Below are 22,172 nucleotides of genomic sequence, written 5' to 3'. Positions count from 1 at the left end.
TTTAACCAATAACCCAAATATTGAAATGATTAACAAATAAATGGGAAATTCTTTTAAATATCGACAGGAACAATAAACCGAAAAAAAATTCTAGCAACGATCAAAAAGTATGAGTTATAGAAAAGTGTGTGGGGAGGGTGTAAATATTGCCTCACTGTGCGTTGATTACACATATATAACGCTCTTGTATCAGCACAATCACGTTGACACATCGGTTCTCGCCAGAAAACCGAAGTTAAACAACGTTGAGCATGGCCAGTACCAGATGAGTGACTATTTGGGAAGGTGAGGCGCTGTGTGTACCGCGAGGTAAAATACCAGGTTAGGAAACTGGCGCGGTCTATCCTTCTGTCGGGGGTAGATGGGCCTCTCTTAACCATGCTAGATAGCCCTGACGAAGCATCAAGTCTTGCTACGGCAAGATTTGAATTACACTACAAACTCGTGTAGTGAGTTCAATCTCGGCTGAGACCGCATCTTACGTTTGGTTTGTTATTTGTATCTGCTTAACGAAGAAGGATGTTTATATTGGTGATTTTTAAACCAACGCATTGCAGGTGAAAACATTAATACGTCGTTATGTTATTTAGGCATATCAACCCTTTCTGTCTCTACAATACAACGACATGTGATAGGACCATAAATGTTGTGTGCTTTCATGTATGTATAAAATCGCGTAGTCGTCATAGATGTACATATGATTGTCTATTTATAAACTTATCTGTGTCTTAGAGTGACGCGTCAATGTTTGCTTATTACGTGTATGTATAACATAAAAAACAGCTCACAGCACAGAAATTAGGAACCCGTGATTTTTGGAAAATCTACACAGTGTAGAAAATAATGGACAGTCAACGATTCCCCTACTATCAAACAATCATGAGGTTGCTTGCACGGCAACTGACATGGCTAACCTGCTTACCAGATGGTTGTCCTCAAACTCCACACTGGACCCGGCATACCACTCCCTCCCTGACTTTCCTTTGCGGACAGACGCCACACTAGACGATTTGAAAATCACCTCTTCTCAAGTACATGGTATCGTAAAAAACCTAGGCACCTCAAAAGCATGTGGACCAGATCTCATCCCGGCTGTGCTATTAAAAAAATACTCCGCTGAGGTTGCTCCAGTTCTCTCCAAACTTTACAATAAATGCCTTAATAAATCTTGCTTTGCTGACTGCTAGAAAACCACTTCTGTGGTACCAGTCTTCAAGAATTCTGAAAGAACTGGCCCATTAAAGTATCGGACCATTAGCCTTCTCCTGCTTTTCGCCAAAATATTAATCAAGCCCTAGTCAGCTGCAAAATTCCTGACTGATAAACACTAGGGATTTAGGCAAGCCCGTTTCACAGCAGATATCTTAACTGTAATCTCTGAACGTATATACCGTTCACTGGACAAAACAGGGGAGGGTAGAGCGGTAGCCCTCGATGTATCTAAGGCTTTTGACAGGGTATGGCACGATGGTCTTCTAAGGAAAATTAGATCATATGGTATCACTGGAAAATACATAATGTAATTAAATCCTTCTTAAGTAAGAGAAAAATCCAAGTTGTCCTCGACGGTCGTGCATCTAAACAATATGATGTAAATGCGGGAGTATCTCAAGGGTCTATCCTTGGACCTCTATTATTCCTGATATTCATAAATGATCTCCCTGATAAAATTGTTTTGGAGATGGGTATATTTGCTGATGACACCACTCTCTATAACAGGCATGAGAGGAAAACAAATAAGCACATATCCAAGGAAATGGCAGAAACACTAGAGGATGACCTCCAATCTGTAGTGGAATGGGGACAAAAATGGACGATTACATTCAATGCTGCCAAGAATAAGCTTGTTTCCTTCAATAATTATAAGAAACCTTCTCTAACACAAATAGCAATGGCCAAGAACACATTATCTGAGAGTACATTCTTTAAACTCCTCGGCCTAACGTTTACATCCCAACTGGAATAGATACATTGAGAGCATTGCCAAGGCTGCTGCGAAGAAAGTGAGCTCTCTCTACCGTGCTAGAAAGCTACTTTGCTTGAAAGTATCCTGCACCTCAATAAGGCCACCATTCGCTCATGTATGGAGTACCGTTGTCACATCTGGGCTGGTGCATCTGCTGCTTGTCTCTCACTCCTGGACAGGATACAAAAGAGAGTCGCCAACCTGATAGGTCCTGAACTGTCATCTAGGCTTCAGCCTCTGTCCCACTGACGAAATATTGCATCCCTCTGCCTGTTCTACAAGTACTTTAATTGTGAATGCTCTGACAAATTACAAGCACTTGTACCTCCTCGACGTGACTACCCCCGACAAACCCAACAAGCAGCTAAGTTCAACCCCTTCACAGTAGAGATCCCTAGGTGTGAGAAAGCCTTTTACTCCAATAGTTTCTTCCACAGAACTGCTAGACTTTGGAACTCCCTTCCGGGATTCTGCTTTCCCAACTGTACTGACATGCAGAACTTCAAGTGTAATGTGAACAAACATCTTGCTACTCATCTCCCTTCATAATGTCCTTGCAAATTATGTCCCCGATAGTAGCCCCCTACTTCAAAGTAGCTCTGTGCCTTGTTTGGGATGAAAATTGATGAAAAGCATTTTGTTTTAAATAATAGTAACATTCACTTAAGACGACAGTCTTACCGCCATCACTCTTGATCGTTAATTTACACTCGTCTTGTGGATGCTGAAACAAAGATCTTTCAAACTTGGTTGCATATGAAGCAACACCAAGACAAGATCTTCTACAAGTTTAATGTAACTTTATTTTCGTCTTCCACAGATACACTTTTTGTTGGATTGAGTCTCATTCTAAAGTAATTTCTCCAAATGACGCAATCTACACACTGATGTTAATTACATTATTGGATCGTACAACGTTTCCATTTTCTGACTCTGACTGATTCTAATTCTCCAAATTTTTGTTGCTATATCTAAAATCTCTTTTCTTTGTTCTTTAATTCCAATCTACCCCGATCGGTCCGTTAACCTATATTGCTGTTCCAAAACTCCAATTGTGTTATATTTGACGTTTGCAGATAGTGCCGATGTCATCGTTTATTGTTTTAAATTCATTTATCAAATATTTATCTTTTTGTTTCCAAAACTGGCTTTCTGACATTCTTTATGTTTAGCTATGCAAACTACATATTTAATCTAGCTAACATACTTGATTCATTGTTACCACAGGGCCCCAACCTGTTACAATTACATGTCATGCGAAAATTGGTATAAATTGGTATACCATACCATTCACTGGACAAAGCAGGAGTAGAGCGGTAGCTCTAGATATGTCTAAGGCTTTTGACAGGGTATGGCATGAAGGTCTTCTTAGGAAAATCAGATCATACGGTATCATTGGACGAATACTTAACACAATTAAATCCTTCTTAGATAAGAGAAAAATCCAGGTTGTCCTCGACGGTTGTACATCTAAACAATATGATATAAATGCGGGAGTGTCTCAGGGGTCTTTCCTTGGACCTTTATTATTCCTAATATTCATAAATGACCTCCCCAACAAACTTGCCTCTGAGATGGGTATATATGCTGATGAGACCACACTCTATAACAGGCATGACAGGAAAAAAATGGACCCATATCTAAGGAAATGGCAGAAACACTAGAGGATGACCTCCAATTTGTAGTGGAATGAGGACAAAAATTAATGGTCACATTCAATGCTGCCAAGGCTAAACTGGTTTTCTTCAATAATCACAAGAAACCTTTTATACCACCAATAGCAATGGCCAAAGATTCATTATCTGAAAGTACTTCTTTTAAACTCCTCGGCCTAACGTTCACAGGAAACATGAGTTGGAAAAATTACATTGAGAGCATTGCCAGGGCCGCTGCAAATAAGGTAGGCTCTCTCTACCGTGCTAGAAAGCCACTAACGCTCGAAAGTATCCTGTACCTCTATAAGGCCACCATTCGCCCATGTATGGAGTATTGTTGTCATATTTGGGCTGGTGCATCTGCTTCTAGTCTCTCGCTCCTAGACAAGGTTCAAAAGAGAGTCTCCAACCTGATAAGTCCTGAACTGTCATCTAGGCTTCAGCCTCAGTCCCACCGACGAAATGTTGCATTCCTCTGCCTGTTCTAGAAGTATTTTAATGGTGAATGCTCTGATGAACTGCAAGCACTCGTTCCCCCACGACGTAAATACCCTCAACAAATCTGGCAAGCAGCTAAATCCCACCACTACACAGTAGAGATCCCGAGATGTAAGAGAGCCTTCTTCTCCAGTAGTTTCTTCCCCCAAACCACTAAACTTTGGAATTGCATTCCGGCTCCCTGCTTCCCCAACTGTACTGACATGCAGAAGTTCAAGTGTAACGTGAATCGACATCTTACTGCCCCACTACCTACGTAGTACCCCTGTAGATTATGTCCCTGGTAGTAGCCCCCTACACCAAAGTGGCAATGTGCCTTGTTTGGGGTGAAAATGTAATAAAAAAAAATTTTAAATAAATAAAAATTCCAAAAATTACGAAAAAGTACTAAGTAGGAAAATAATTACAAGTAAAATTCGAGTTTAGCTATGTATTGAGCTTTAATGTATGTTTTAGTAGTGAAGAGTTCACAAGATTCAGGGAGAGGTAACTGCAATCGATAATGTCAACTATATCATTCGTACCGCCATCTTTAATCAAAATATCTGGGTCGATATTTATGCTTATTTAAAATATTTCCAGCACATCATCTACTGGATCATTTTTCTTACTTTTTGGAATTTATACTAATTTCAGCATGACACGTAAGTGTAACATGGTGCACTTTTTACACACGCATAAACGTGTAGACACCTGGGATCCAACACGTCGTAGCAGAGTACATCACAAGGAACATAGGACAAGTAATAACTTTACTCCTTTTTTTTTGTAACAACATTTATTTCCAGGTACTTTTACCGAATAAAATGTCATCGTGCTCCTTCTCTTTGGCCTCTTTTTTATAGTCTTTTTCTTTTTTCTTATCGTGCCGTCATTTCCCACACGGTTCGGTATGTGCATATAGACGCCATGCGCGCGTCTTCATTCTGTTACAGTAAGTACGCAATAACAAATTGTAAATAAATACACTATCAGACAAAACAAATTGTAAATAAATACACTATCAGACAAAACAAATTGTAAATAAATACACTATCAAACAAAACAAATTGTAAATAAATACACTATCAAACAAAACAAATTGTAAATAAATACACTATCACACAAATCAAATTGTAAATAAATACACTATCAAACAAAACAAATTGTAAATAAATACACTATCAGAAAAAACAAATTGTAAATAAATACACTATCAGAAAAAACAAATTGTAAATAAATACACTATCAGACAAAACAAATTGTAAATAAATACACTATCAGACAAAACAAATTGTAAATAAATACACTATCAGACAAAACAAATTGTAAATAAATACACTTTCAGACAAAACAAATTGTAAATAAATACACTATCAGAAAAAAACAAATTGTAAATAAATACACTATCAAACAAAACAAATTGTAAATAAATACACTATCAGAAAAAAACAAATTGTAAATAAATACACTATCAGAAAAAACAAATTGTAAATAAATACACTATCAGACAAAACAAATTGTAAATAAATACACTATCAGACAAAACAAATTGTAAATAAATACATTATCAGACAAAACAAATTGTAAATAAATACACTATCACACAAAACAAATTGTAAATAAATACACTATCAAACAAAACAAATTGTAAATAAATACACTATCAAACAAAACAAATTGTAAATAAATACGCTATCAGACAAAACAAATTGTAAATAAATACACTATCAGACAAAACAAATTGTAAATAAATACACTATCAGACAAAACAAATTGTAAATAAATACACTATCAGACAAAACAAATTGTAAATAAATACACTTTCAGACAACAGTGGTATTTACAACTAGTTCATAATGATATTGCACCATGTAAGTTATAATCTCTACAGTTGTTGAGCTTCTTTTATTTTTTACCGTAAATTACATTCTATTAAATATCACCGAAGTAATGTCTTTCATATTATTTCTCTTTCAGACAATCCATGGTAATCTCTGCGCACAAAATATTTACCTAGACGAAATACTTCGGGCGAAAATTGGAGGATTTGGCTTAACAAAACCAGCCGTCCTTAAGGTATGTAATATCATAAGATACTTTATGTGATTAACTTTTAACCTCCCTCCCCCCCCAAAAAAAAGAAAAGATTGAATCATTTGTCTAAATCTCCAGTATAATTTCTATGAACTTAAGTATGTAACTTTGTTAAAACTAGGATATTCTTATATTAAGTTTATCCTTTTAAAATCCTTAATATTTCATCTGTAATTTACATCTCTTTATCATCCAAGCATTTCTGTACTTCCTCTTTTTTACCTCACGTCCTACCTTCTACCCCCCCTCCCTCATTGCTTACCTCTCTTTTTATGTTCTATACATTTCTAAAACTCGTATTTTTCACACGACTCTTTCCTCTACCATTTTCTCTTTATAAATAAGTGTAACATCTATACACATCGTAAATTTTGTGATTTCTATGCCGGCATCAAAACCAGCAGGCCATTGTTGAAGTGACTTGTTCTCTCTTCACTGAGATATGTCTCTGGCTCTGTGCAGTTTTAGGTAGTCCACCCTCCCAGGCTTTGCCTTATCCCTTTGGGAAGAGTTTAGTTCATTGCTAATCGCCTGAGGCGCACCTATCTGAGAATATTTCATTGATTTTCGTTTCCCAAAAATGAAATAAATTGTTATAAAAATTAATATATGGTGCATACTTTTTCTTTCATTATTATTTTTATTTTATTTTATTTTTTTTATTTTTTTCATGTTGCAAATTCGCCTCATTTTGATTTAGACGCTGGTTCGTTTTGACTCGGGTTTTTTTTGTTTTTGTTTTTTACCTGTTTACGTATACTGTCGGAACATGCCGAACAATAAATCATTTGGTTCAATAGTTGTATCAGTACGAAAATTTTCGTACTGATACAACTATTGAACCAAATCAGATAAAGTATTGAAATAATCGGACTAAGTATAGAAATCCGCAAAATCAAATGGAAGTAAAATTTCGCTTTCTAAGGACAGAGTCGAAAGTAACTCAACTTGTATCATAAAATGAGAAACTCCCAAATTCCAACAAAATAATTATCATTATAAAATGTTAAAATGATTTATTTATTTATATGTTTTAATAGAAATCACTTCAAACAAGATGTGAAGCCACTTGGCGTAAAGAGCTAAAAAAAAAAAAAAAACGAAAGATGATCATTGTAAAGACAGATCTTAGTCTTGAAATGACCAAAGCTATAAATAGGAGGAAAACAATCAGCAAGAAGAGTTCCACAAACTTGCAGTTCTTAGAATAAGAAATTGTATTACAATGAGGTATAAAAATAGTGAATTGATGGAGACCACTAGACCAACAAGCTGGAACAAACGAAGCAGGAAATAGATCAGACAATTCTGGAGAACATGTGCCATAATGTTATTATAAATAAAGACTGAGACTAACAACAATACGTCTGTGAAAGAAAGATTGCAGAGAAGAAAAAAAGGATGTTGTCAATCAAATTATCATTTCTTTATATCGAGTGTATCATCATTTCCTACTTTCATTCACTATTTATCTGTGTGACTTCGTTTTTGATGGAAATCGCTCCAGACAATGTATGAAGCCACTTAATGTAAGAGCTGAAAAAAAAAACACTTCAAAATCAAAAACTAACCAACGAGAAGTGTTAGATGGATAGATTCCGACCATAAAATAGAAATTCTTCCCACTTTGTCAAAAACATCGTTCATGGAATGTGAGGATTAAAGGACAAAATAAGGAAAGTAAGATTTTACAAGGTTGCCGAAAGTAAACCCAAGGTTTACTTTCTATTCTCCTAAAAATTAATTAATTACAAAATTAAATCCACCCGAACACATTTCCATTTCTTAAATGGTCCCCTCCCATTTACTGGCATACAAGACTGAAAACGTTATCATAACCCCCCACCCACCCCCACTGTTTCTGTTTGGCTACATCGAAAAAGGTAGATGTTTTATGACTTATTATGGTGTATAAGTTTGGAATATTCATGAATAACGCTTATACAATGTATAATTGGAAACTATTTTTCTTTTCTCTCTTTTTTTTATTACAGGATGAATATAAATGGCAAGCTATTGAAACCCTCAAGACAGGCTGGTCAAGTACTATGAGTGATCTGTGAGTGGAGTTTCCCTTAAAAGATATTTTGTAAAATTTTTTATGAACCGTATAAATTTGTAATGGATTCCAAGATTTAGATTTTATACAGCACTTGACTCTGTTGTTATTAGTGATGGGACGGTTCCAATATTTTTCACAATACAATTACCAATTCTGATCTAAATTTCAAATTCCGATACAATTACCGACTTCAATTCTGATTCTTTGTAAAAATTTCTAAAGATTTAGCTATAGAGTTGTTTTTGCTTAACTTAGTGTAAAAAAAATATACTTTCGCAAACATAAAAATGCATTTTTTGTGGGGATATATAGATTTCAGTGTTAGTGATAGTTTAAAATCAATAAATATTGATCTTTTTATCATTAGTATCAACAATGGAAAATTAAGTTCAAACAAACAAACAATAAATAAATAAAAGAAGCTTTTTCGTCATCAAAAATAGGTACAAATTTTTCCGATTCTGATACCAATTCTGATACGACTAAATTTCCGATATTTCCGATTCATGATTTCGATTCCGATTAATCGTACCAACACTAGTTGTTATATTTAGATCGTACACGATGTGCAATGTATATGCACAAAATCACTCTTAGAAACAGATGTTGATGCTTTCTTACTAAAAAAAAGACGTTTTTAAGGATAATTGTTTTGTAGTTTTATTCATTAAAATCTCTTTCAGCTGCGATCACTGTGTCTGAATTATGAATCTCCTATGGGAACGTTAGTCATTACTTAGCGTTATCAATTTTTTTCTCAACTATGCTCCATACATAATAGTCCAAATGATTGAGATCTTGGAAGCTAGGTGTTCAAATATTAGAGGTTAATTAGCTATTTTCTCTGATTAAGCGATTTTCTTTTACCATTTCTCATAAAATGGCCTTTTCTCACTACACCAGCAGAAGTTGAATACTATGACCACAAAAACACGACCAAAACTCACTTCCATTTCTGCATGAAAAATTTTAAAAACTTAAAACAAACATTGAAGGCCAATTGCACTGTCCGACCGGCGACATACATTAGGTAGGGACAGCTTTAAAAGGACAATGTTGTCTGAGTCGGCTTTCTATTTCATTTCTCTAACAGTGATCTCTCCATCTTACCCTTGCCACCTACCCTATGTAAGTTGCTGAAATCTTATAACATAATCCAATCACCAGGGTCGAATGAGTTGCCGACCCCTGCTCTAGGATTACCAGCAACGGTATGTTTTAACTAATAAAAAACATGAAGGTGTTCTAATGCTAAATTGTCTTCTACGTTTTGATAATAGCGATACATTTCCATCTTAAAAAACTAAAACTCTTTGTGAACTTTATAAACGAAAGATCAATCAACTTTTAAAGATGGTTCTATTTCTAAATTACTATATTCAACCTTTATAAATAAAAAAAACTGTACCATTCTTCATTGGTTGTTTAATTATAAGGACTGACATTGATGATTCTAAAATATCAAAAAAATAAAGTCAAATAATATTTAGTAAAAATAATGTATGTCCTCAAATGCATATTATATATAAATAGATTCTACAGTAGATAATGCAGAACACAACATTAGGAACATGTGCCATGACATCTTATGCGCTACTGCTGCTAAATACCAATTGCTAAACAACTGCTATTTTAAATTGTTCAATCCACGTGATTTAGTTCAACCAATCAAAACATTTAGTGTCGGTTAATGTTGCGGCCCCGTAAGGGTCCGATAAAAAAATACAACTGAGTAATTAGGAGAAATAAAATATATTGAACAGATAAGCAAATACAATAAAAAGTGCAGATATACGTCAGTCCGACTGCTACGAGTGCAAGACTCGAACATTAGCAGTGTGCTAACGTTGAGAGACGTATTATCCCAGTCTTTATAGAAAAATAAGAAGAAGAGTGCATTATTATCTGTAGGGTTGGCACACCACAACAGTTAACAATTCCTTTCTTCTATAACGCACTAGCAGAAAAAATAAAATAAAATAAAAACGAAATAAACTGCTTAATATTGTAATTGTAACAAGATTTTGTAGCGTGGGAAAACAATCTGTGTTATATTCTGTGTAACTCAGCACTAAACATGATCCGGATTATATCTTGAGAGGCACGAGTGTCGGATGATTTCTGGCCAGTTGTTTTGAAAATAATTGTACATTTGTGAATTTAAAATCCCGCAAAACTGACATTGAAACGATTAATCTCAACAGGGTAAGCGTCTTTTCGTATTACTTCTCTGTTTTTGTCAGAATAAGTGTTGTCTTGGTTTCAAATAGAAAAAAAGATGAGTCTGCTAGAGAAAAAAAGATGAGTCTGCTAGCTGAAAAGGAAAATCAGTATTTATTCTTAACATTTCATTTTATCAGTCAACTATCTTCAACTGCATCAGCCACAAAACCTTCGGCCCGTTGTAGTCGATTGTCAGCTACAAACTGAAATTCTTTTCACAAAAAGAAAAAAAAAAGAAATGAAATTCAAAATAATCTTCCTCAGTCATTCCATCCTTTCTATTCTTAAATAATGGAACTGAATTAACAAAATTCTATTCTTAAATAATGGAACTGAATTAACAAAATTCTATTCTTAAATAATGGAACTGAATTAACAAAATTCTATTCTTAAATAATGGAACTGAATTAACAAAATTCTATTCTTAAATAATGGAATTGAATTAACAAAATTCTATTCTTAAATAATGGAACTGAATTAACAAAATTCTATTCTTAAATAATGGAACTGAATTAACAAAATTCTATTCTTAAATAATGGAACTGAATTAACAAAATTCTATTCTTAAATAATGGAACTGAATTAACAAAATTCCCGGACAATGCCAGGTTCACGAAAAAGTGCAAGCGAGAGAAAGCGACCTAGATTCTGACCTATGATGCAAGACAGGAAAATTAATGCTAAACAAAGGAACAATAGATTCAGACTTATACAATCGTAATAAAAACAAATGACACACGTTACAAATCAGTCTGTCGCTGCCACTCCTCCATCTCTCTTTCCGTTCTGCCACATGCATCGGTTGTCGATCGAAATAATTTGTCATTTATTTGATAAACACAGCCATATTTCAGATGTGTATTTGGTATCATTAAAGTACAGTGGAAAGAAAATAGAAGCGATTGATAAAAACAACTATACACTCGCATACAGGGAAAACATGCAGAGTTGACTTTTATAGATGCATTGTAAGAGACACGCTCGTATGCAACACTATCCTGCAGTAGGCAGGCACCCTGCTCACTCCAAGTGTGTTCAGCTTTCAAATTCTGTATATCAATCCTCATTCGTTGGGAAAAGTTGTCACTGCGTCAAATGCAACATCTCACCTGGTTTAAACTCCTGCATTCATCGACCCTAGTTATTTTCAAAACAGGGCTGACATTTCTTTTTGATGCTTTTATTAATCATAACCTTTAACATGTAATTTGACTTAATTCCTCACTGTGCCACATCATTTGATATGTTTACTTTGTTTTAGGACATCAGAGTAAAATATACTTATCGAGTGAGGTTTGAACTCGTAACCTCTGCCTTTAAGTACAACATGTTTATCGTAAGGCCACCTGTTCAATTCCGTATCTCGCAGTTGAATGACGCTTAAACTAGGAGAGCTGCATTCGTCTATCTTTCTTTTTTCCTTGTCAGCCAGATGCAGCAAAAAGGGGGAAAGGAAGTAATTATTTCTGTCTTCCCTTCCTTCTATTAGCCTAATACAACGAAAGAAAGAAGAGAAGAAAATCCTTCTTTTACACTGGTGAAATATATTTGTCTGTTATAAAATGATGAGTTGTTTAACAATATCAGGACTCTGTGTGGATAAAATCGTCTTCCCCTTTATTCATAACTAATAAAATATAAAGTATTGTTAAGGAATTAATATTTGTTATAAAATTAATACCCAGTGATTTGGGTAGCGGTATCAGGACTTACGACTGTGAGGATGAAAGCGCCTCTACTTTCCTTAATTTATGACTAATAAAATATAAAATATTTTTCAGGACTAAATATTAAAATCGATGAAATCAATCGAAAATAGTGTTTTCTTATAGCATATTTGACAGAAATGACTAACTGAACAGATTTACATAGGGGTCGTTTATATATATATATATATATATATATATATATATATATATATATATATATATATATATATATATATATATTGCTAGTATAATCCTTTTCACACTTAGTTTATTTAAATACTTTACAGGCAAAATTTCCTCATACATCTGTTTACTTTCTGAAAAAATAAATGTGGGTTTAACTCTTGCTAAAGTGTTTCTCAACATACTTTATTAAACCTATATATATATATATATATATATATATATATATATATATACATATGTATACATATGTATGTATGTATGTATGTATGTTTTTCAACATACTTTATTAAACCTATATATATGTGTGTGTGTGTGTGTGTGTGTGTGTGTGTGTGTGTGTGTGTGTATATATATGTATGTATGTATGTCCTGCGCCGTATAACTGGACCTCCACTGCCTTGTTGGCCAAGGTTTTTTTAACCAAAGGCTAAGGGTGAGGTAATCCTGACAGAAACCTCCAGAGGAGCTTAGGCGCTGTCAGCTGTGGCATACATGACCCACCGGCGTGTGGAGTATGCTCTGGTGCCCAGCAACCTAAGCTCCAGTCATGGATCAAATGGCATGGTGGGTGGAGAGGGCTCCCGTAAGTCATGGTGAAGGCAACCTCTCTAGGAGAAGGAAAACCCTGATATAAAACCTGCGGCGACTGCTGCTTCCAATGATGTTGACTTGCTCTTTTTGGTTCAATGTGGCAGTTGTTTAGAGAGTGGGATTGTCTCAGTACAAAGTTTTTCCCCACTATAAAAAGCTTCAAGCACAGGCATTACTTGATATGCAATGGAATACATATTTTACAATCTGTGTGTATCTCGATAACAAAAAGTTTGGCTTTAGCCTAAAATGGCAAACGGACATTCAATAAGGACTGATGCAAATATGAGCGTCAATGGCAATAACGGCTCTGAAACTTCCAAGGTCTGGTCTGGCCTGGTAGGTGTTCGGGACACCACAGCTTGGATCCGCTCATGTTTGCGTCATTTGAGCCAGAGATATATTAAGTAATACTCGAGAGCGAGTTGCTGCCATCATGTATGTATGTATGTATGTATGTATGTATGTATGTATGTATGTATGTAAGAAAATAACATGATTCTGAATTATTAACCCATATTTCTTAATATGAACTATGATATCCATATAATGTCACATCTTAACGATGTATTTAACATTGAATCTAGACTGGCAGTTTTTATTTTATTTTGGTTGAAGATAACATTTTTTTTTTGCAGATATTGTTATTGCTTTTTTTCTGTGTACAAATCAAGATGCTCAAGAAATCATATTCTGAAGAAAGACACTGTTTAAAAAAATGTGTTATATTGTATAACTAAAAATAAACATCGCCTGGAAACAGCTGGAAATGATTTCTTTATCAATATGTGTGCTCTGTATTTAGAATATAATTTGAAAATAATTTAAATATTTATAACTAGCATTTCAGCCCGGCGTTGCCCGGGTGTTTGGATGTGTGTGTTGAACAAAAAAAAAAAAAAAGTGGTAGTAGAAAGGCAGGCTCGAACCCATGCCACGAAGGACGAAAAGAATGAGGGGGGAAAAAATCTGACGCCAAACCGGAAGTGACGTAGATTTAAATTAAGGCTAGACAATAGAAAGGAGAGGATTACTTTCAGAAATATCGGCGAAAAAGCGACCCCAGCCCTGTAGAAAAGTGCGCAGTTAAAGGTGAAGATATTAATGTTTTTAGCTAATTTTTCGATATTTGTCGTCTGAAAGGTCGAACTTCAAAACGATACTGATCTTGTGAAAATCCGTCGTCTCTGTCGAAAGTTTTAGGCAGACATGCAAGCATACATACATACATACATACATACATACATTTATATATTGGTAACTAAATATTTTCGACCCCAAACTGATGAAAAAGCTTGCCCTATCTCTGAATACCTTTTATGTAAAATTTCAAATGTTTAGAATAAAAAGTGTCTGAGTAATTTAGTAGAAACAGCAGAGGTAAAAAATTTTTTTAACTTTGACCCCTATTATGATCCCTTAACATTTATTGTTTTGGGCTCAAATCAAGTTATTAAGTTAGATCCACGTCCAAGGAACCTATATCTAAAATTTCAAGTGTTTAGACCCAAAATTGTCGGAGGAGTTTGGTAGAGTTCTCAAAGATTTAATCGTTGAACTTTGATCCCTTAATAGCCAAATTTCTGACCGAAAACGAATTATATAGATTTTTCCAAATCTCAGTACCCTGTATATCAAATTTCGAGTCTGTAAACATAAAATTGACAAAGTTATTGCATAGGGAAATGTACACACACAGACACACACACAGACACACACACACACACACAGACACGTTCACTTTCATAGATATATAGATAGATAGATTAAACAAAAATATATATGTATACATAAATATATATGGAAACAATTTTGTCTTTACTGTAAACTTTTTACGCAAATATTATGCAAATATAAATCATGTAGAATATCTGCATGAATATAATTACACGTAATAGTTAACTAAAGATGATCATCCCATAAGAAAACCGAAAAAACTAATAGGGAATTAATTAAGATGAATGTTTAAAAGAATATGCACATTAGCTAGATCTTTTGCTAGCGAATGCAATCCCATAACTCATATATGAGAAAATTGTATTTTTTTTTAAATAAATAGAAAAGAGGGTTTTTAATATGAATTAACACAAAAGAAAAACGAATTTATAGGAGTATAGAAGATTACATATAAATAGGAAGACAATTGACTAAAAAGAAATATCCTACTGCACCCCCCCCCTCATTCCAAAATGATTGTTGTTGTTTTTTTAACTTTCTGCTTTTGTTTTCTTTCCTTCTAGATGGGCCTATGGTGTACTACTTTGGGAAATCATCACTGTTGGTGGTGTTCCTTATGGAGACATGGGACGCCAAGAATTACTAGAGTTTCTTATGTCTGAGAAGCGACTAGAGATTCCAGCCCACTGCAACCCAGAATTGTAAGTGAGATATATTGTTATTCTCTCGACATTTTGAACCTTCACATTTCTTTTTTCCAGAATTACACTTTTTTTTTTTCTTTTTTTTTTTTTTTTTTGTTATTTCTGTATGAAATTTTATGATCAGTAGTCATGATACTACCTTTGTACCGTACACCAGAAGGCAGGAGAACACATCGTCTGAAAAATAGCAGAAACATTAATGTTGATGAGGACAATAAACTAAAGAAACATAATGTAAATACGTTTATGATTGAAAGAGAATAAAATCTTTTATGCTTTCAGCAGCTATTTACAAAACAAATGCTGTAATAACAATATGTTTTTTCATAAGAGTCAAGGATACATCCCTGACAATCAGTTAGATATTCTGGGTTATTTTAGGGTTGCTTACTTTTTTCTGTAAAGTTGAGTTATGGTTATGTGCTGTTCTATGAGGTCCACCCTCCCAGGCTTTTACCTTCTCTCTTTGAGAAGGACTTTTGTTTTGTTTTGTTTTTGTTTTTACTGAGAAGGGTGTCATCACTTATCAAAACCAGAATGCCACTCGAGGATAAGGGTTACTGAGTAACAATTGGTCAGTGAGACAACATCATGGTGAGTGATAATAGCGAAGCTTGGATAGTATTTGTTTATTTAAGACGACTGTTTAACAGGAACTTATTCATGTAAGACTTTAAAACAGCCATATTATAGTCAACTGGGACACAGTCATAGTACTGTGTACTACAGAACGGCAGTTCTAATAAACAAACTTTGCTCATGGAATTTACATTTAGTTTTAGGCACAGATAAATGATAAGAGAAATTGTAGTGTCTGCTGCAAATAGGTTATTGCTTTTGCCTGAGGCTCCCCTACTGGGGCACAGTTCTGTGCAGTTGTAGAAGGTCTACGCTTTTGGGATTTATTTCCATTCTTTGAGAAGGGGTTAATTTATTGCTGCTCGCATGGGAAATGCCGATGTTTGCCTTGTATGCTGGGTTTTGAATCCTGACTTTTTATGTTGCACCTTCTAGTGGTGGGAGAGGGGGAGGGGTAATCGCCATCTTTACTTTTACCTGAATATTTATGCTGAAATAAATTTAATCTTTCAATGATAGAAATTGCCCAAACGGATAAAGAAAGAAATTTGGTTTTTAAGTGTATTTTCAATCTTTATTTTAAAGGGAAATAACTCATGTGACTATTACTTTTCTCTAATGTATCTGAATATTTGGTGAATAAGCAATTTTCTCCCTATAGAAAAGTTAGTTTTCTTATAAAGAAATGGAAAGTAAATTTGGTGAATTTGAATTCTCTAAAAAAATTTTTTTTATTATCATTATTCTTATTACATGACGTTAATACATTATTAATAAATAACAAATAATGTGTGATTAAAGGGAAATAACTCATGACGTGATTGCTTCCATTTAATCTATGAGAATATTCGGTGAATCAGGGAAAATTTATCACTAAAAGTTTTCCTTTCCAAAATAATTATTTTCAGAAAGAAACTGATACCAAAAATATCTTCATGCCAATAAGATAGTAGAAGAAGCAAGTGTAGAAATAAGTTAGTTCGAATATAAATATATCAAATGGGTTTTTATTCTGACTTTGAAAATCTAGCATGATAATTTTTTATATTTCAAAAGAAGAAGAAAGAAAATAAAAAAATAGATAGAATCGAGAAATTTCTTTACAATACAATTTCAATACTTAATCATGGCTTATTTTTACGCTATATAATTTGGTATTAAAGTTGATATTTATATTACGTTAACATAGCACGAACGCACGTATCCAAATGTATGTGAAACTACGTCACCAATAGGGAAAAATAAGGACTTTAAAAAGGAGATCACGTTAGAGACAGAAATAATGTTCGAGATCATGTGAGAGATGTGGGTGACGTTCGAGAAGACGATCACATGAGGGACATTAGAGAATGAGAATGAGGAAATAAATGTTGTTGTACAAAACAATTTGAGTTAAAGTTCTTTTCTATTTTTTTTTTTTTCTGCTTTGCGACTGAGACCACAATGTGTTGGTTCCCAGTCAATGTTACGATATGTTCTCCGGCCTTCTCCAGGTGTATAGTTCATTCCTTTCTTTCACAAATATGTTTTTGCTTTATTTAAATATGATTGTTGTCGATTATTTGTAATGCGTCAACCTGTGTTTGCTCTGCTATCATTAACCGAAGTGAGACATGGGTCCCCATAAACATTTGATCTGCAATGGCTTCAGCATAATAATTATTAGGTGGATGTGTGGATGAAAAGGAAGAAGAAAAGAGCTTATCGATTGGGCTTTATCAAAAACTTGTTATTAACAAGATTACGGATATATTATTAAATTTGAATCCATTATTGAGATGAGCATTATTTATTAATTTTATTTATTGCGGACTATTATCCTCATCTTTTTCTTAGTTGTTTCATGACGTTTCGGCCAACTATTCCTCTGGTCTTCTGGTAACCGCAACGGGATAGAAACTCCAAATCTCCTAGCTGCATTCACAGCAATTACTGCCTTCCATAGTTGTTGTTGTCTCACCACGTTTTTTGGCCAAGTAAGCCTCTGGCCAGCTTTGGGTAGGATTGAAACCGTTATCTTCTGACAATTTTCACCTGGAACCATAGAGATTCAATGTCTCTATCAACTGTGCCATGGGTCCGAAAGCCGATCAAGATTGAATTTTTTGGTCTTATAAATTTATTCTTAATATTATCTGATCTTCCATAGTCAGGTCCGTACCGAATGGTATATATTATTAAATTGGAATTCATCGTTGAGATGAGTATTATTTATTAATTTATTTATTGCGGAATATTATCCTCATCTTTTTCTTAGTTGTTTCACGATGGCCAACTATGGAAGATCAGATAATAATAAACATGAATTTATAAGACCAAAAAATTCAATCTTGATCAGCCTTCAGGGCCCATGGCGCAGTTAGTAGAGACGTTGAATCTCTACGGTTCCAGGTGAGAATTGTCTAAAGATAGCGATTTCAATCCTACCCAAAGCTGGTCAGAGGCTTACTTGGCCCAAAACATAGTGAGATGACAACAACTATGGAAGGCAGTAATTGCAGTGGATGCAGTCAGGAGATTCGGAGTTCCTATTCCCGTCGCGGTTACCATCTGACGAAGGCCAGAGGAATTGTTGGCCGAAATGTCACGAAACAACTAAGAAAAAGATGAGGATAAAAGTTCGCAATAAATAAAAATTAAGATTACAGATGTCTTACACACTCAGTGTCTCTGGTGGTCCAGACATGTAGTGTGCCTCCTCTTACATCAACTCCATAGCGCATTTAGATATCCTTGACACTGTGGAGCATTGCTGGTGAAGTAAAAAAAAAAAAAAAGACACACTTTAGTTCAAAAGAGAGTCGAATTGCATTAAGAGATATCTCACTGTCAACTTGTGAATGTTACATGGGGAGGTCCACTGTTCGTTACGAATACAAATCACAAATCATAACAGCACAATTAAATCCTATCTCATGTCATTTGCTTCTCCCATGGTGAGACATCTCATCCACACACAATCATCTCCGGGTTAGTTCTCACCTGTAATTAAAATCTCATTATAACCAAAGAAAAAAAGAATATCCTTGCATTTTAAGGAATAACTATTTATTTAGATGTTGACATCACCTTCTCTTCTGCTAGCAACATATAAAAAAATTACGAAAAACAATCAGGTAGAAAAACATTTATTAAAAAAAAAAAAAAAGAAATCTGTGAAAGGAAGTGAAATCCTTATTTTATGTTTACTGAAAAAGAGATAAGTTGACAGGTTCTGTTGCCTACGTCACGTGACAAACGTAATTCAAAATGCCGGACAAAATTTATTCCTCTACATAAATTTTATCAAAAACATTTTTTCATTAATAATTATTTCTCTGCCTTATCCTTTTCCGTAATTTTTGGATATGTTACTATTTGCGACATGACAATTTACGTAGGTATCATTTGTTTCACTTAAAATTCAATATTTGTTTTTGCTTTTTTCGTTTGTATAATATAGAAACGCCAAGAGTTTATCTCGTTGCAGTAAAAAAAAAATATATTTATTTCAATAATTTTATCTGAATATTTTGTTATGTTTTGTGTTAACAGGGAATCATTGATTAAAAATTGCTGGCAAGAGAACGAACGAGAACGGACTCAATCTGATGTAATGCACGAACAGTTGTTGGTGATGGCCCGGGAAGGAGAGGTCTGTGAAAAGGGGGTCATGTACAAAGAAATTCCCTCCTTTCTATCGTAGTTGCTGCCTTTTGTTATTGTTGTATAACCACCTTGTTTGCATGCTTGTTTTATTTTATTTCCTCTTTGGTTCGGGGGGGGGAGGTATTTTTTTTTTTTTTTTTTTTTGCATTTATTTCTCAAGCAAACAAAAAATGTTCATAAGACTGTCGACAAGTTTGGGGAGGGGGGATAGAGCGCAGACCAGGGGAGACAATATCATCTTGTTTTATTGCATGATAGCTTCTATGTTGTGGCTTGGTTGGTCATTCATTCATTTTTTTTTTTTTTTTTTTGATAAAGTATTTATGTATACAAGAGGAACTGAAATAAAAAAAATTTTTTCCTTCCCCTATGTGTTTATTTTTGTTTGTTTCAATGTTTAATTTTATATTTTTGCACATGCTTTTTATTTGCTTATTATTTTACAACCTTTCTCAAAAGATGCCCCACTTATTTTGTCCGTTATTGTTTTTCTTTAATTGTTTTATTATCATTGTGTCAATTTATCATTGTTAACTTCTATATCATGTTTGATACCCGTCAATGTTGTATTTCACAAGACTTTTTTGTCTCGTTCTTCGCATGCAAATCAGCATGAGAACCTTTCATTAAATGTACAATCCGAATCCGCTGTTGCCCCGCTGCACATTTTGTTCTTTTTCCTCGGATATTTCCATGTTCCTAATTGTTTTTGTTTTTTTAACTTTTTTTTTTAACAAAGACATGGAAATATCCGAGTACACAAATGCACATGCCTAGACACAGCAAAAATGTATCCAAAATTGTTGCATTGAAATCAATGTTTTCATTCCGTAATTTATTTTTTTTAAAAAATGTACATCGTATTCTGCATATTTCGATTTTGGAAAATCAAGTTGCTTTCAATTAGAAAAATAAATGAATAAAATAAAAAACTTGAAAGCAACTTGATTTTCCATAACAAATCGATTGAATAAACAAAACTTAGAATTCAGTTTAAAAAATTGAAAACAACTTGACTTTTCAAACCAAATCGATTGAATAAACAAAACGCAGGATTCAATAAACGCTTCAGTAAAATCATCTCTTTTTGGCAAACTACATTAAAAACAAATAGATTTTTCGACAATAATTTTCTTTTCCTCCATATAATGCAACTTAACTGAACAAGCAATACGATACTCCTGAGTTATTTTCAAAAATGAATATTTTCCAATAATGTTGAATTTGGTAATAATAAGATTGGTGAACAGCAGTTAAACACAACAGACTCAATTATTCACACGTTAATACAAACACGGAGTTAGTAATACAACTGATCCATGGTTATAATTGCTTTTTTTTTTTTTTTTTTCTTATATAACTCGTGGGCGAATCCATTTGACTTTTTTTTTTGGGGGGGGGGGCAACAAATACATGACAAACTTCAGCACAACAAAAATAATATGATATCTCAAATAAGAAATGTAAACCATGTAACCAGGAAGGGTCGGAGCCACTGCTGTTGCTGATGAAGTTTTTATGTAGGTTTTATGCGTGAGTGCCCAAAACCCCTAATAAACGATTAATTTGCAACACAAAATCACAGAGTATCGTTTTTTTTTTTTTTTTTAGAACAAAACAACAAAAAGGTTTATTTCGGAAAAAAAAAAAAGTAAAAAAAAGGACTGTGTCCGAGGTGAAAGAAAAGAAAAGGAACAGAAAGTTCTATGATGTTTTCCTGTCGGGAAGCAGAAACTTGAAGTGTCCTCAGATTGTCCAGTGGAGGTCTTTAGTGAAGTAATCACAACCTGGGAGGATTCAGTAGACAGAGAGTGAAAGGAGAGAGGTCTGTTTTCGTTGGTTAGGGTCTGAGCTCCTCTGCTGACTACCGGCTAGTTCCTGACAGGAGGAATTAGTTCCTTAAGGGACATATAGGATCAATGCGCCCTAGTAGCTGACTGGTCAGTGCATGGCCGCATCAGTCAACAAGGGGGCATTAATCCACAAGAGAAAATAGTTTGTTATGGTGACCCAAATATTTGGTAGAGATGTGTGAAATAAGTGCCGTCAACAGAGACGGCATCTCATTAAGGCCAGCGGGTGAAAAAGGCTCCTGAGGGTTGCGTGAAAAGACGATCCTTTATATTAATATACTACTGGGTCAGCTGCTGATATAATGTTTTGATGAGATCTGATTGGTCAGCTGAAATGATTCTATGTGCAGAAAGACTGTCAATACATTGGTTTTCTGACACATATACACTGTGCCCACCAAATATCAAACATTTGGTTTTGTAAAAAGTCATAACAGAAAGAAGAGAAGTACAAATGTATGAACAGTAAACTCTTTGATTCCTAGTGTCTAGAAACTCCTGGTTCACTTTTTGGGGCTTTCTATATTCCTCAAAGAGAAAGGGTCCATTCTTTCTGAACCTTAACTTCCAGTAGAAACCAGCTTTTAATTTCTAAGGTAGCATCTCGAATTTATGAGGGTCTTTTGAAAAGCAATGTAACCTATATTTTAACCAAAATAAAAGTTGAAGAGCTACAAAGACGGGAGTGGTACCATTGAAACGAGCGACATTTTATGTTCTATAATTTATTTTTCTACATAGCCAT

The 22,172-nt window shown here is 34.3% G+C and overlaps 1 protein-coding gene across 4 annotated transcripts in view; it reads left to right on the top strand.

Moving 5' to 3' along the window:
* Nucleotides 1-22,172, top strand: part of LOC145258892 (uncharacterized) — a 381,700-nt gene that overhangs the window by 300,829 nt on the left and 58,699 nt on the right. For all 4 annotated transcript variants that reach the window (XR_013864110.1, XR_013864111.1, XM_080116649.1 and 1 more), the window contains 4 exons: nt 6,079-6,177; nt 8,190-8,254; nt 15,207-15,344; nt 19,461-19,560. Coding sequence is in view for 2 of the 4 variants with exons in the window: in XM_080116649.1 (XP_079972775.1) it covers nt 6,079-6,177; nt 8,190-8,254; nt 15,207-15,344; nt 19,461-19,560 (402 nt within the window). In the remaining 2 variants the exon portion in view is untranslated. The remainder of the gene's footprint in view (nt 1-6,078; nt 6,178-8,189; nt 8,255-15,206; nt 15,345-19,460; nt 19,561-22,172) is intronic.

Source organism: Euprymna scolopes, chromosome 3 (assembly GCF_053919585.1).
Source record: "Euprymna scolopes isolate OS-2025 chromosome 3, ASM5391958v1, whole genome shotgun sequence".
Lineage (NCBI taxonomy): Eukaryota > Metazoa > Mollusca > Cephalopoda > Sepiida > Sepiolidae > Euprymna > Euprymna scolopes.
The sequence above is the reverse complement of the archived record's forward strand: the minus strand, read 5'-3'. Positions and strand labels throughout refer to the sequence as shown.